At 58.0% G+C, this 12,641-nt stretch overlaps 3 protein-coding genes across 3 annotated transcripts; all 3 read left to right on the forward strand.

Moving 5' to 3' along the window:
• The first annotated feature begins 48 nt into the window (after window positions 1–48).
• THITE_2119371 (uncharacterized protein) lies at window positions 49–5,394 on the forward strand. The gene is made up of 9 exons (XM_003655509.1): window positions 49–328; window positions 379–1,241; window positions 1,303–2,269; window positions 2,345–2,575; window positions 2,627–2,873; window positions 2,925–3,229; window positions 3,283–3,785; window positions 3,847–4,541; window positions 4,598–5,394. The coding sequence occupies exons 1-9, from the start codon at window positions 201–203 to the stop codon at window positions 5,348–5,350; spliced, it is 4,692 nt and encodes a 1,563-aa protein (XP_003655557.1). The 5' UTR covers window positions 49–200; the 3' UTR covers window positions 5,351–5,394.
• Window positions 5,395–9,584: 4,190 nt separating this feature from the next.
• On the forward strand, window positions 9,585–10,431 carry THITE_2119378 (uncharacterized protein). Its single transcript, XM_003655510.1, has one exon. It carries the CDS (start codon window positions 9,918–9,920, stop codon window positions 10,242–10,244), a length of 327 nt encoding a protein of 108 aa, XP_003655558.1. The 5' UTR covers window positions 9,585–9,917; the 3' UTR covers window positions 10,245–10,431.
• Window positions 10,432–10,464: 33 nt separating this feature from the next.
• THITE_2119379 (uncharacterized protein) lies at window positions 10,465–12,216 on the forward strand. The gene has a single exon (XM_003655511.1). It carries the CDS (start codon window positions 10,875–10,877, stop codon window positions 11,898–11,900), a length of 1,026 nt encoding a protein of 341 aa, XP_003655559.1. The 5' UTR covers window positions 10,465–10,874; the 3' UTR covers window positions 11,901–12,216.
• Window positions 12,217–12,641: the final 425 nt, after the last annotated feature.

Consider the following 12,641-nt stretch of genomic DNA (forward strand, 5'->3'; position numbering starts at 1 on the left):
GAAGGTGAAGCTCGAGCCGCGGTACGTACCTAGCCGTCTCGAAATCCCCAAAATTTCTCCTTCGTTGTTTCCTTGCATGCGCTCGGCCGGCCCTATGGCCGATGACCGTGATCCTGCTGCCTGATTTTGGCAGTGAACGTTAAACTTTATCAGTTTGATCAACAACGCAAACCCTCGACCAAATTGGGAGCCCATTAAGCATGGAAGCGTCCCGAGAGATCCCGAGCCACATCGTCGCTTCTGTAGCTGGAGCTGATGCCGGCGTGTATGAGAATGCAAACACCATCACCAAATGGCTTGTGAGCCAGCCTCTCGCCGATCAGCCACTGTGAGTCTCCGAGGTGTCCAAGGGTTCCACCCGTGACTAACACGGCGCAGGGTGGCCGAAGCCATTTTCCGGAAACTGTTGCAGGAAGCGTCCCGGTCAAGGCAGTACCACGGCAATGGCCATGCTTGTGTCAAGCTCTGCAGCTTTGTCGAGCAATGTTCCAAGTCGAGTGATGAAGCCGTGAGGCTGTGGGCTTCCAATGAGAGCCTGTCAGCAGAGCTCTTCCACTTCTACCTAGAGTGGTACGAGCACGATCCTCATCGGGCCTTGCGGCTCGTGTTGGACCTGCTTGTGGCTTCCTCGACATCCAATCCGGTGCCTGAGACGGGGGAATCGGTGAAGAACCACATCCTGGAAACGCTCGTCTCAATCGTTGCCCGAAAGTCGCCGCGGCAATTGACAAAATCAGGCCTTCAGTGTCTGGACCACTTCTTGAACAAGCGGGCGTTTGATCTTACGGCTATCGCCACGAAATACAAGGAGGTAGAGCCATCCGTGGCCAACCTGTCAAGCTTGCCCTTATGGAGATCTTTCGCTTTTCAGCTCTTCTCCTGGATGGACCTTCCCTACGTCTGCCCGCTAGCCGGCAAGTGTCTCGTTCACATTTTCCGAGGGTTAATGATAGCAGAGCGGGGCCAAGCGGCGCCAGACTCGCCAGGCTTCTCCCTCGAAGTTTGGCGGCAGTGGCTTCAAGACGCCTTGTCCCGTAATCCGGAGATCCTTGAAGACATCAAGAATTATGTGCTCGCGCCAGTATTCAAAACAGATCGAGAGACGTCGTTAGCGATCTTGGAGATGTTCAATCGGGGCCAGCCCTTGACTGGCACCATTGAGGATCCCAGCAACCAGGGCCTCCTCCTCCAGCTGACCACCCTCGAGCTAGGCAAGAAGTACGGGCTGGTCGAGGAACCTGGTGAGTTGACATGGACTCATAGACCTGGGCAAGCACTCTGCTAATGTAAATAATCCGACAGGAAGCGGCGACGACGTGTCTCAGCAGCCAGCAATTAAAAACATCGTCCTTCGAGGGAATCTCTTGGACAAGCTGCTCGCACATCCCTCTGTGTCTGTCAGGTCTAGCGCCTTTGCCTTGTTGGTTTCATCCCCAGCCACTACCAAACCGTTTTCCGAGGTGGCCTTGGATCTTCTCAAGACACATCTTGCAGCGTTCCATGCGGACTATGATGCCAGCATCCGTGATGAGGTGCTTGGCCATACCAAAAACCTTATCAGGAGGGCAAAGAACGTTATGACTGTCGCCCAACGAAGTCTTCGAACCTGCGAGTCAACAGGCGAGGGAATTGGCCGGCCTGTCAAGAGGAAATTCGGCTCGGGGGTTGCGCCAAAGGATGTCGGTGAAGCAAGAGAGATTCTTGATCGCCACGAGGCTTTCTTGAGGTGGTACATGAACTTTCTGCAAACTGAGTTGCTACCGACAGCGTCATATCAGCGACACATAACAGCAGTCAAAGCCACGCTTTTGCTCCTCAGAGTTGGGAAGCATGCCGGAGCTATCGATGACACGGTCGATGGTGACATCGCACAGCTCATCTTGTCAAACTCCACCTGGATCCGGCTTCTTCTCGACCTTTTGCTGGACCCGTTTGACGACGTGAGGGACAGCGCAGCTACGGCGCTGAGCTTGCTTCGGCCGAAAACCGTTCAAGCACAGGCGGTGAATCCCGCCAACCTCCTCGGCACCCTCAGACAATTTTGCGACCGAGCCAGCAAGCTCGCTGATAGAACTGGGCGAGCCGACCATGGCGACGGAGCTGCGCGCTCACAAGGCCTTCTGTGCAGTTGGTTGGCTGACCGGGACTCGCAAATCTCTCTGCTCTCTGAGATCCTCCAGAGAGTCGAGTCAAAGATATCCAAGGCGGAGGAGGACTTGGGTCACGCTGCTATCGAGAGTCCGGTGCATGCGGACTTCGCGGCTATTGGGTGCGTATAGGCTGCCAGATGCGAAGCTGAATTCATTCTCTTGGCGCATTACTATCAGATACTGACCGCGCTCAGCTACGTGTGGCGAGTCCTAGCCAAAGGAGTATACTCCAACGACCAGCTCGAAGTTCTTACCCATCTACAACGGCGGGTCTTTTTCTGCGCGCGGCAGATATGGCTCACAGTCCAGCATGTTCTCTGCGATGACTCCCCAGAGGGTCATCTGCCAGAGGAGCTCGAGGATATTGAGGGCTTGGACACCAAAGACTTGTTGAGCTATAGCTTCAGGGCGGTACATGAATCGAGGTATGAGATCCGTCCAAACGGCGCATCGGTCTCTATCCTAACCGGTTACAGCAACCTCTTGCGCCTCTTGGTGGGAACCCTCAGGTCGAAGAAAGCACCAGGCGTACCCTTCCCGCCATTGGATGTCTTCAGAGAGACTGGCTACCTAGCGTTTGAGCAACTTGCTAGTCTACGCCACCGCGGGGCGTTCTCGACTGTGTCCTACACTTTCACAACCTGCTGCCAACTTACGCAGCAGGTGCGGAGCGTCTACACCGATATGGACGAGTCCGAGAATCTGCTTCGTGAATGGTACCAGGTATGACTGCCGGATCCTTGGCTATGACGCGCCCGTTTTAACCCCGTGCAGGGAACGATAGATTGCATTATGACCCAAGCGTCGACTACCCGTAGGTCAGCAGGGATCCCATCCCTCATCGCAGCTGTCCTCTCTGCAAACGCTGCCTCCCCATCCTTCGACGAGGTTTATGGGACTCTCGAGAAGATTGGCAGAAAACGTGTTCGGATGTCCGAAACCGACGGGTCAAATCTGCCCCAGGTGCATGCCCTCAATTCCTTGAGGGAGATCTTCAGGAGCTCGCTCTTGAGCAAGCGTGCCGAGGGCTACTTGGCAAGGACCCTTCATCTAGCCGCAACCAGTTTGAGATCCGAAGTGTAAGTCGGACAATTACCTGACCTGCCAGCAAACCGCTGCTGACCAGAGTTAGCTGGGCTATCCGGAACTGTGGCCTTCTCCTCCTGAGGAGCCTTATCGACTCTCTTCTCGGGACAGGCGAAAATAAAGCTGCCATTGAATCGGGCTGGGACGGTCGCTCGGTTCGCATTTCGTTCAACAAATACCCTACGCTGCCAGGCGTCCTCCTAAGTCTGCTCCGGTCCGCCGATGAGACGCTGGATCCAGGATCCCAATCCGGCGCAGCCGAGGCCGTGTTTCCAGTGCTAGACATCATCCGACGTGCAGGCCCTCCCGAAGAACATCGGTCCGAGTTGCGGAAGCACATTGAAGGGTATCTCGGAAGTCGACTTTGGCACGTCCGGGAGATGGCCGCGAGAACCCTTTGCTCGTTCCTGCTGCAGGAAGACTGGGCGAAGGAGCTCGGTCGACTCCTCAACCAGTCAGGGACCAGGACAAACCAACTTCATGGTGCTCTGCTGACCGCACGATTTGTCATCGAACGCAAGGCGGAGTTGGGCGTCGCTCTCCAGTCAGGTGGGCATTCTCTCACACATTTATAAGGGAAGTCTTTCGTCAAACTAACAAGAGCTACTAGAATCGGCTTCGGTTGAGACCGTTCTGAAGGAGCTGGGTCAGAAGACTGAGCTCTTTAGGCATTGCGCACAACTACAGGCCGCGTATCTTGAGATCTTGAATGTGCTCGCAAGCCTTGGCTGTCGCGAACATGTGACAAAAGCAGCACTATCTCCAGTCATTTCGGAGCATTGCCGCGGATCCTCCTCCGCTCTTCTCAACATGCACGCCTCCCTGAAGGTGGTCTACGATGCCATGGCAATTGGTGATATCGATGGTCTGCGAACACATCTCTTAAAGTCAATCCAGAACGACGCCAACACGGCAACCCGGATGCTGGAAAAGATCCCCGAAGCGCGGAAACAAGCGAAAGTCCCGAGTGCCGAATCAGAACTATGCGATCTGTATCTCGAGAGCTGTGCCGTCTCCCTCGCACCTGAGGTGCGAGCCCAGGCGCTGTTGAATCTAGGATCACTGATAGACGAGATTCTCAGCCGCGACGACATTACGCGGCTTCCGAGCGATGAACGACTGGACCAGTTGTGGCGTGAGATCCGGAAGGGAGACATGAATCCGACTTTGTCACATGCAATCATCGAGACAAGCGGAAGCATCATGGCTGTCTTTGTATCCCGCGACTCTGACAAGCTCGACAACATGGAGTGGAGGGTCCGAAGCTGGGGAGACATGCTAAGTGATTGCTTGGACGTGGATAATGTGAGTCTCGTCGACGGGGTTGAGGGGATCTTTTTCGAGCTAACCATGTGCGATAGCCCTTCGACACCAGATACGCAGCGGCCGTGGCCCTCAGGTCCTTCTTCAGCGGCGCCAGACGCCTCAGCTTGGACTCCAAATACCTGCCGGTCCTCTCGGCACTCTACGACGGTCTGATCGACGATGACGAGGAAGTCCGCGAGGCAGCCGCGAGCGCGGCCTCTGCTCTCACTGGTGCCGCCGCAGTTGCCCCGGCCGCGGCGGATGGCCTGGTCGGGTGGCTGCGGGAGCGCTTTGGAGAGTCGGAAGAGTTCAGGGCGCGCCTTGTGTGCAGGATGGTTGGCCAGGCGTACACCCTGCCGGGCCCGCTGCAGCTGGTGCCTGCCGAGAAACAGCTTTGCAAGGCGCTGGACTTCGACGATTCGCTGTTTGCCGCCGAGGAGCAGAACCTCTTCATCGACGAGGTGAGGGAGACGGCTAGGTGGCGACGAGCTTTTGCGGATCTACGGCACTCGGGCGAGGATCAGTCGTTCGGCTGCCTCAAGAGCTGGGTGGAGGAGGGGTTGAACTGTCTCATTGGTCTTGCGCAAGAGGAGGACGGACCGCTCGGGTGGACGTCGAACCAGCATGTGTTTGCCGTGTGCGCTCGCGTCCTGCTCTCCGCTGTGGCGATTACCGGGATCGGGCAGGATGAGGGAGCGGTGATTGTGGAGCTGCTGAGAAAGTTCAGGGAAGTGGGCGAAAAGTGCAGGATCCACGGGTCGTTACTGAGCATGGCGAGGTTGGTCTCGGTGGCTTACAAGATGCCCTAGCGAGGTTCACCCCTGAAGAAACGAAGCATGGTGTTGTTGCCGCCCCCTTTCCCAAGCAGCCGGGACTTGATTCCAGGCCGACAGGGATCATGCGGAGCTAATGTGGCAACGGCGCAAGTTGTTGCATTTTGACCTACAGGAGGGAGGGAGGTCAGACCTCAATCTACAATGGTTCACAGTATCCTGCGCGGTTCCATCATACGAACAATCCTGCAGCATGCATAGCTCCTCCGTCCCTGCTTTATTGCAGGCCCCTTGCAAGCATTGGCTTCGAGAGTTCGCTGTTGGGCATTGACTGGCGCAAGAGTCAACGCGCGTCACGAATGAGCGGCGACCTGCAAAAGGGATTGCGCCCGAAGCCCTGCCCGAAGCCCTGCCCGAAGCCAGCAAAGATTTGAATAAACCCTTTGGGCAAAAAAAGCCTGATTGATGGTGGCGTTGCCGGCAAATGTGAAAAAAACGGCCGGCTACGTGGCAGCCACGCCCAGGCGGCATTCAGGCGGGCCGGGGAGCTCGGCTGCCTCCGAACGCCCCGCTCAATCCCCACTCACCGAGCGCCTCACCTCGGCTTGCCGGTCGGCGACCCCGTGGCATGGCCTCATCCCTACCGCGCGCACTTTGGAGCATTTGGCAACGTAGCAACGTAGCCCAGGCGAAAGGAAGCGAGAGTGTAGAGCCCAAACCTTGTTGCTGGTCTCGGGGTATGTTTTGTCTTTCGCTTTGCCCAACTGCACAATTCAGCTTCCCATGTCCGCTGCACGGCGGATAGTTAACAGGGGTGCCGGGTTCTCATCGCGGTGACGTCAACCGAACCAGGTTCCAGGGGCAGTGCCACCGAACAGCCGACCCGTCCGATTGGTACTCCCCGGCTACCTGGCGAGTCATGCCATCCATGTTTCGTCCGAGACGTTGGCAGACGTCGTTGTCCGTGGAATGCAGGGAGGCGAACGCCGGGGACTGGATAATATCCAAGCATTGCGATTATTTTATGGACCGTCGCGAAATGCCGACTGCCCGTTTGGCACCGGTTGGCACTAAGGCAAGGGTGGTGGCGGATTATCTCGAAAACGACTTTCCGCCCGCCTCGAAACCCGAGGAGCCCGCCGTCGCGTTGTGGCGTTATGTGTCCTCCGCCCAGGTCGGTTCCCTTGTCCGGCTGGACATCCAAGCGACCTGCCGCAGGCTGCGTTAATGCGATGCGATCCGAGCCTTCCCTTCCTTGGGACAAGGGCTTGCGCAGAAACAAATCGGCCGAGTGGTCACGGAGGCCGGGAAAAAAGGGGGCGTCTGCTCATCTCGAGTCAGCTGCTTTCTTTCACGCCTCGGGAAATTTGAGGAGCTGGCTCCTGGCTCATCGCGTGACTGGTGTGCATGTCGTGGACCAGAAAGTTCCCCCCGAGACCTCGAAAGTCCTATCAGCGAGTTTCATGCCGGGACTCCGGGAGATGATGGGACGACGCGAGGAGCCGGGGTAACAGCGCGTTCGAGTCCGTCGAGGGGCGAAGGGGCTGTAAAGGGACGGCCGGCCGGCGTTGGCTCTCCTCTCTCGAATGGGGAGGAAGCAGGACGCGGTCGGGGGAGGAGGTCGCAGGGCCTTTGGTTTTTGACACTGCGCGTTCTGCGATTGGATTCCCGAAGGTCAAGTGACCAAGGCCTTGGGGGTGCACGGGGTCGTTTGTCATGCGATCGCCATGTTTTGCTCGAGCCGAGCTGAATGAACGGAAAGCGACGGGCTCTCGCCTCACCTCGCCTGGCTGGCCTGGGCTGGGGGCGGGCTGATCAGCGAGGGCTTGGCGGGGGAAGGGGGAGAGGGGGCCCAAAACCTGATGGACGCGCAAGCCACGCCAGCCACTAACTTACTGCGAAGTTACACTGCACTACACAGTAGTTTTGGTTGATTTTGGAAACGATGTGTTTCACTTTTTTCTGAGTGGGCAGACATCAGAGGTCATGTCATGAATATCTCTCAGTACCTAGCGAAAGGTCATCGTACTCCGTGCGGATTACTCTCTTTCCAGCCTCGATCGTCGCCGACGCCAGGGGTTTTGCATGGTCTTGAACTTCGCACCTCAACCGGAATGTGCCAGTTACCGGGAGGTTATAAACAGTAGCTTCATGTTTCTCAGACGGAGATTTCATACATACTGCGTACTTGTACGGAGCAGGATGCGGTTTAATTTTTCCGTACTCGAGCAACAATACACAAAGGACCCGCGGACATTTCTCCAGCCCTGTCCACTGATGGCCGAAAGCGGCAACTCATATGCTCAAGGTTCTGCCCAATCAACAGCCGCGGTCTCGGTCCTTCTCAAGATGGAGGCCGAGAGGGCGTCAGCCGGGCAGCCAATGAGGCTCAAAAGCAGGGATCCGAAGCCGCACACCTTCTGCTCACCTTCTGCACTAGCATGGGACGACAAGAGCACTCATCCATGACGAGAGGCTGGCGTTGGCTGGCGACTCTCCTACCCCCTCCACGGGCCTTTTATTCCGTGCGCTCGTTGGGGGGTGTGTTGGAGTTGGGGGGGAAGGGGGGGGAGGGGGTTTTCAGTCCCTTCTGGAACCACTCCCGGGGACCGCGAAGCTCTTCCAGACCAGTCCATCTGTGCAGATCTGGCCTCTGGACCGCCGGTTTCTCACGCTCTTTACCCCGCGGCTTGCCGTAATGGGAAGTCCCTTTGAGATTCCAGACGCAGCGGCGTGGCGGAGAAGGGGCCAACACTCAACACAATAGGTGAGAGATCAGCAAGGCCCAGTTTTACCGAAGAGGACTGCCATCCAGCCAGCCAGCCCGGTGGGCGTCCGGAACACCCTGGGGATACACACCCTCTCTCCGCGCGCTTGTTCCGTTTCAAGTTGGTGCGCTTGATGGCGTCTCTTAGCCGCAGGCGACTGACTCGACTGAATCGATTCGGAGATCTGACGACGACATGCGGCCGCGCGGTTCCGGCGATACCCTGTCAGCGCAGGTCGTCTTTGGTTTCACCCCATCTCGTGGATTTGGCTGCAGCTGGTGATGCCACTGGCAGAAAACGGCATGCGCAATCATCTCAAGCATGATGGATGGCGCCGCACAATCTCTCGTGAACGAATGGCAGGTTCCTCCGCCCATGTGTCTGGCGCCGTCAGCAAACACACCTCGGGATGGTTCTTGAACGCTTCTGGCAGCTTGCAGGAGCTCAAACAGTACCATACACCACACCCCATTGACTGGATGGCTGCGGAATGCCTGAAGCGACTGCAAGATAGATTGTCTGGCGGCTCGAGGCGAGCTTCTTGCAGGAAATCGAGACCTGGTACCCACCATCAAGCTCACCAGAAGGAACTGTCAGTTCAACTTGGACGGGCGCATGAGAGCTAATTTGGGGGTCACCTATATCAAGCGGTGCCACTCCGCGGCTCCGGTCTCGCCATGGGCAGCCGGCCGCATACCGGAGACCACCGGAAGCGTTAGACACGGCAAATCGATGCGGCGGCAGAGACTAGTGCGCCGTGGGCCAATCTATCCATATCACCACTCCCATACGCGCGCAATGGAACCTACTTCAAACACGCCCGTATGGCATCTGTGGAAACCAACGGGTGTCCTCCGTTCAGATGAGTTTCGACGCAAGTATGGCCTGCCGTGGATGCGGGTAACGCGCTAAACCCGTGGACCCGTGGTGTGATGCTGGACGGTGGCGGCAGTCCGTGTGGGAAGCGAGGATGACTCCCCCCTCCGCCTAGACCGAGTCCTACGCTATGCTACGCGCTCCTTCTCCTCCGACTGGACGCGTCACTCACAGCGACGTCGGTCGCAGAATCGAACACGAGAGGGCGTGCTTTGGCGATTCGCTGGCGGGCTCGTTGAAATATGAATCTCATTTTGACTCGCTTCCACTTCCGCCAATGCGAAGCTGGTAACAGGCGTGGAAACTGGGCAGGTTGACAGTTGGATGTCGCAAACTGCCGGGCTACCTCAGTTAGGGGGCGAACTCACCAGCGGGGTTGGCTGCCTGTCTTGGCGGTGGGGAACGTACCACTTCCTCGTTCGCTGGTGGAATGTATCCGCACTTCCGTACCAACCTGGAAGGCGGGCTCGGTGGCGCTGCACATTTTCCGTGCACAGACCAGCTGCAGCATTCAGCTCCGGTCGCCTGTCACTGAATCAATGCTTGCCCAGCCCATTCGCCTGGTGGCCATCGGGATTTTGTCATTCACCAAGCATTGCGCATCTGCAAGTCCCTGCAGCACAGCCCTCCCCAGCAGATCCCACCCCAACGCCTCGATGTCGGCAGCGATATGCCGCAGAGGACCAGGAGAGGGCGGTCCTTCCGCTGCCTTCTGTTTTTTTCTTCTTTGACCGAAGCACATGGAGACCACATTGCCTGGAGACTACCGAGAAGGACACGCAATCCATTCGTGGCAGCGGCCAGTCGCAACAATCGGACGATACTGTAGTGACGTGCTTGGACTGAGGTGGCCGAACTCAGCGCACCGTCTTCCATTCACCGCGGTGCGAGGGAGACGGTTTCCTCCTCTTACACAGGAGCATAGCACGCTAATGAGGTGCATTCAGATGGCTGCTGACATGGGAATCTTCCGAGCTGCGAGCAGGGTGCGCCGTGCAGAGCCGATGCAGGCGCAGGCGCAGGCGCAGGCCCCCAAGCCGCGGAAACCCGAACAGCCCAGGCTCCCCGTCTCTCTTCCGGTTTGCAATTTGCAGAGCCATTTGATTGCTCCCGCCGAGGGAATGGACCCGGGCTTTTCCTTTCTCCTTTCTGCTGGCACTGGCGGGCCTGGGAGGCACTGCAAGCCTGGAAGCGGGTCGCCCTCTCCACGAGTGGCCATCCCGTCTGCCCTGCCCACCAAAGCAGCGGGCCCTTCAGCGCCGCCGGGCTGCAGGCTGCAGGCTTAGGCTTGTACATACACTCCACTCGGTACTAGGTGTGGTTTGTATGCTGGACGGGGATGCACCCCCTCTCTGGCCCTACCTACTCGAAATCCACACGCTCCTGGGGTCTGCCGGTAACGGGGAGTGTAGTGTGAAGTTACCTCACATACCCAGCGGAAGGTAACGACACTACGGATACCTCCTTGCCCCCTTCTCCATTCCCCCCCCCCCCCCCCCCCCCCCCCCCGAACTCGGTACTATGTACGCTGAACCGCAGCGGGCGACCTTTTCCCGGGTTTACTGGACTATAACACCCCCCACCACCCTCGCACTCAGTCTAATAATACGAGCTGCTCACCCTCCCTTTTCCTGCCCTTCCCTTCCTCGCGGCCCTTCTCTTCTTTCTCATTTGCGGTTGCTGGCGAGCACGCTAGTTCCCTTGTCGTGGGACCGCCCGGCTCCGTCACCTTCCCGTCACCTTCCTCACCTGGTTTCTTATTTACTATTCGTCTTCCGGCCCGTTCCCACTTCTTCCCCAAGCGCTCCGCCCGCCCCCGCTGTTCCCTGTCCACCCGGCCGCCGGTGACTTCTTCCAAGGTTTTTCCCAGCTTAAGGTTCCGGGTGTCGGGTGTCTTGTTGTTGTTGTGTGTCATCATGCCGCCCCAACTATTACCGGCCTCGGCCGCCGCCTTCGCTCCCCGCGCATCTTCGGTCAACGTCGTGCTGGGGTCCAAGGTCGAGCCGTGGCTGACCCAGACGCTGAAGCGCATCAACAAGATCAAGCGCCCGCTCAACAGCGTGCCACAGCACCAGAGATGCCTGACCGAGACACTGTCGTCGCCAAACGCCATCTGGACCTTGGCCTCCCTGCTGCTACCCAAGGCGCCCGAAGCGGAACTAAGGAAGGACTCCAACCCGCTCATCGAGGCCCTCTTCAACTACCAGATCATCCACCTGGAGGCCTACATCGTCCACGTCGACATGGTGCTGAGGAACGAGGTCGCCTACAAGCTGACGCCAGAGACCATCGAGTCACTCATTGAGTACCACAAGGACATCTACTGCGTCGATGCCAAGGCCAACACGTACGACTGGTCCGAGAAGGAGCAGCAGTGCAAGAAGCTGCACGATGAATTTGTCCAGGCCATCAACAAGTTCGTGTTCAGGACGCATGTGTCGGCGCTCGAGGGTCTCGAAGAGGATGGGGCCGGGGAGCTGCTAGGAGGGAAGAGTGAAGAGGTCAAGAACAGCATCATGGGACTCATCAAGCCCTTGCTGCCGCCGCCGCCGAGGATCGTGGATGTCGTCCGCCAGCCGCCGCTCCTGCCCAGCTCGCCCGCCGGCGCCGCTCTGTGGTCTCAACCGTCGCCACCACCGACGATGCCCGCCCCGGTCGAGTCGTGGAAGATCCTGCCATCGAGTCCGAGCGTGGCGTCAACCGCGGATTCTGCCGCCTCGATTTGGGCCGCCATCGGGATGAGCGAGGTTCAGGTGCCTTCGCCGCCGCCGGCATACAGCCAGCCGTACTCTTCGGCCGGGCTGTATTTCAGCTCGCCAGTCGTGACAGCGCCCATCCCCCAGCTGCCGCTTCCGAGCATGCTCGCGCCCCAGTGCGGAGTCAGCGTGGGATACAACTCGTTTGGCTGGGACCGGTATCAGGAATACGCCACAACCATGTGACAACCACCGCCATCGGTCCACGGAACAAGCTACCCGGCCGTGACGACCTCTCCGTGAGCTCGCCAGCAATAGCGCGGCCGGGTCTCACCAGCTGACTCCGGAGGGCCGCCAAAACTGGCATATAGCGCGGCGGAGGTGATGCTCTGTCACACACGCAGCTCGTCTCGGGGTATGTCCGCACTCCTCGGTTGCAAGGGCTGGGAGCGACTCGAACCATCGGCAAATACCCTCCTTCGATTCACATCTTTCTGGTCGGTTTCCTTTGTGGTCAAGGCCTAGCGAGCGAGCGTCGTTTTCCACCTCCTTTTTCCCTTTTTTCGTCTTTTTTGGGATACCACCGCTATCGCCGCGAGATCGGTCCAGGGCAATTTTCTTTTTCTTTTTGTTCCTTTTCCAACCTCAGCATGGCCGGATCCTGGGGCGGAGATCTGATTGCATTTACAGCATGGAGGTCGAGATACAGGCGGTTCTGGTTTTTGGCTTAAGACGAATTGCAGCAATGCAGCCCCCAACCTCGGCAGAGACCGAGCACAGAGACACCCCCCCTCTTTCTTTTCTCTCTTCCTTCTTTTCTCTCAATCCCCTTTTTTCTTTTGGTTGGATCCCTGTGGGAACAAGACTCGGGAGGCTGGTTAGACTTTGATACCCCTGCGTGTGTCTGGGGACGCATCGCGTCCGCTCCTTCCCTTCCTCCTTGTTTTTCTTGTCTCATGGATGATGTTCACGGCCTTACGACGGATA

The sequence above is a fragment of the Thermothielavioides terrestris genome, chromosome 4 (assembly GCF_000226115.1).
Source record: "Thermothielavioides terrestris NRRL 8126 chromosome 4, complete sequence".
Lineage (NCBI taxonomy): Eukaryota > Fungi > Ascomycota > Sordariomycetes > Sordariales > Chaetomiaceae > Thermothielavioides > Thermothielavioides terrestris.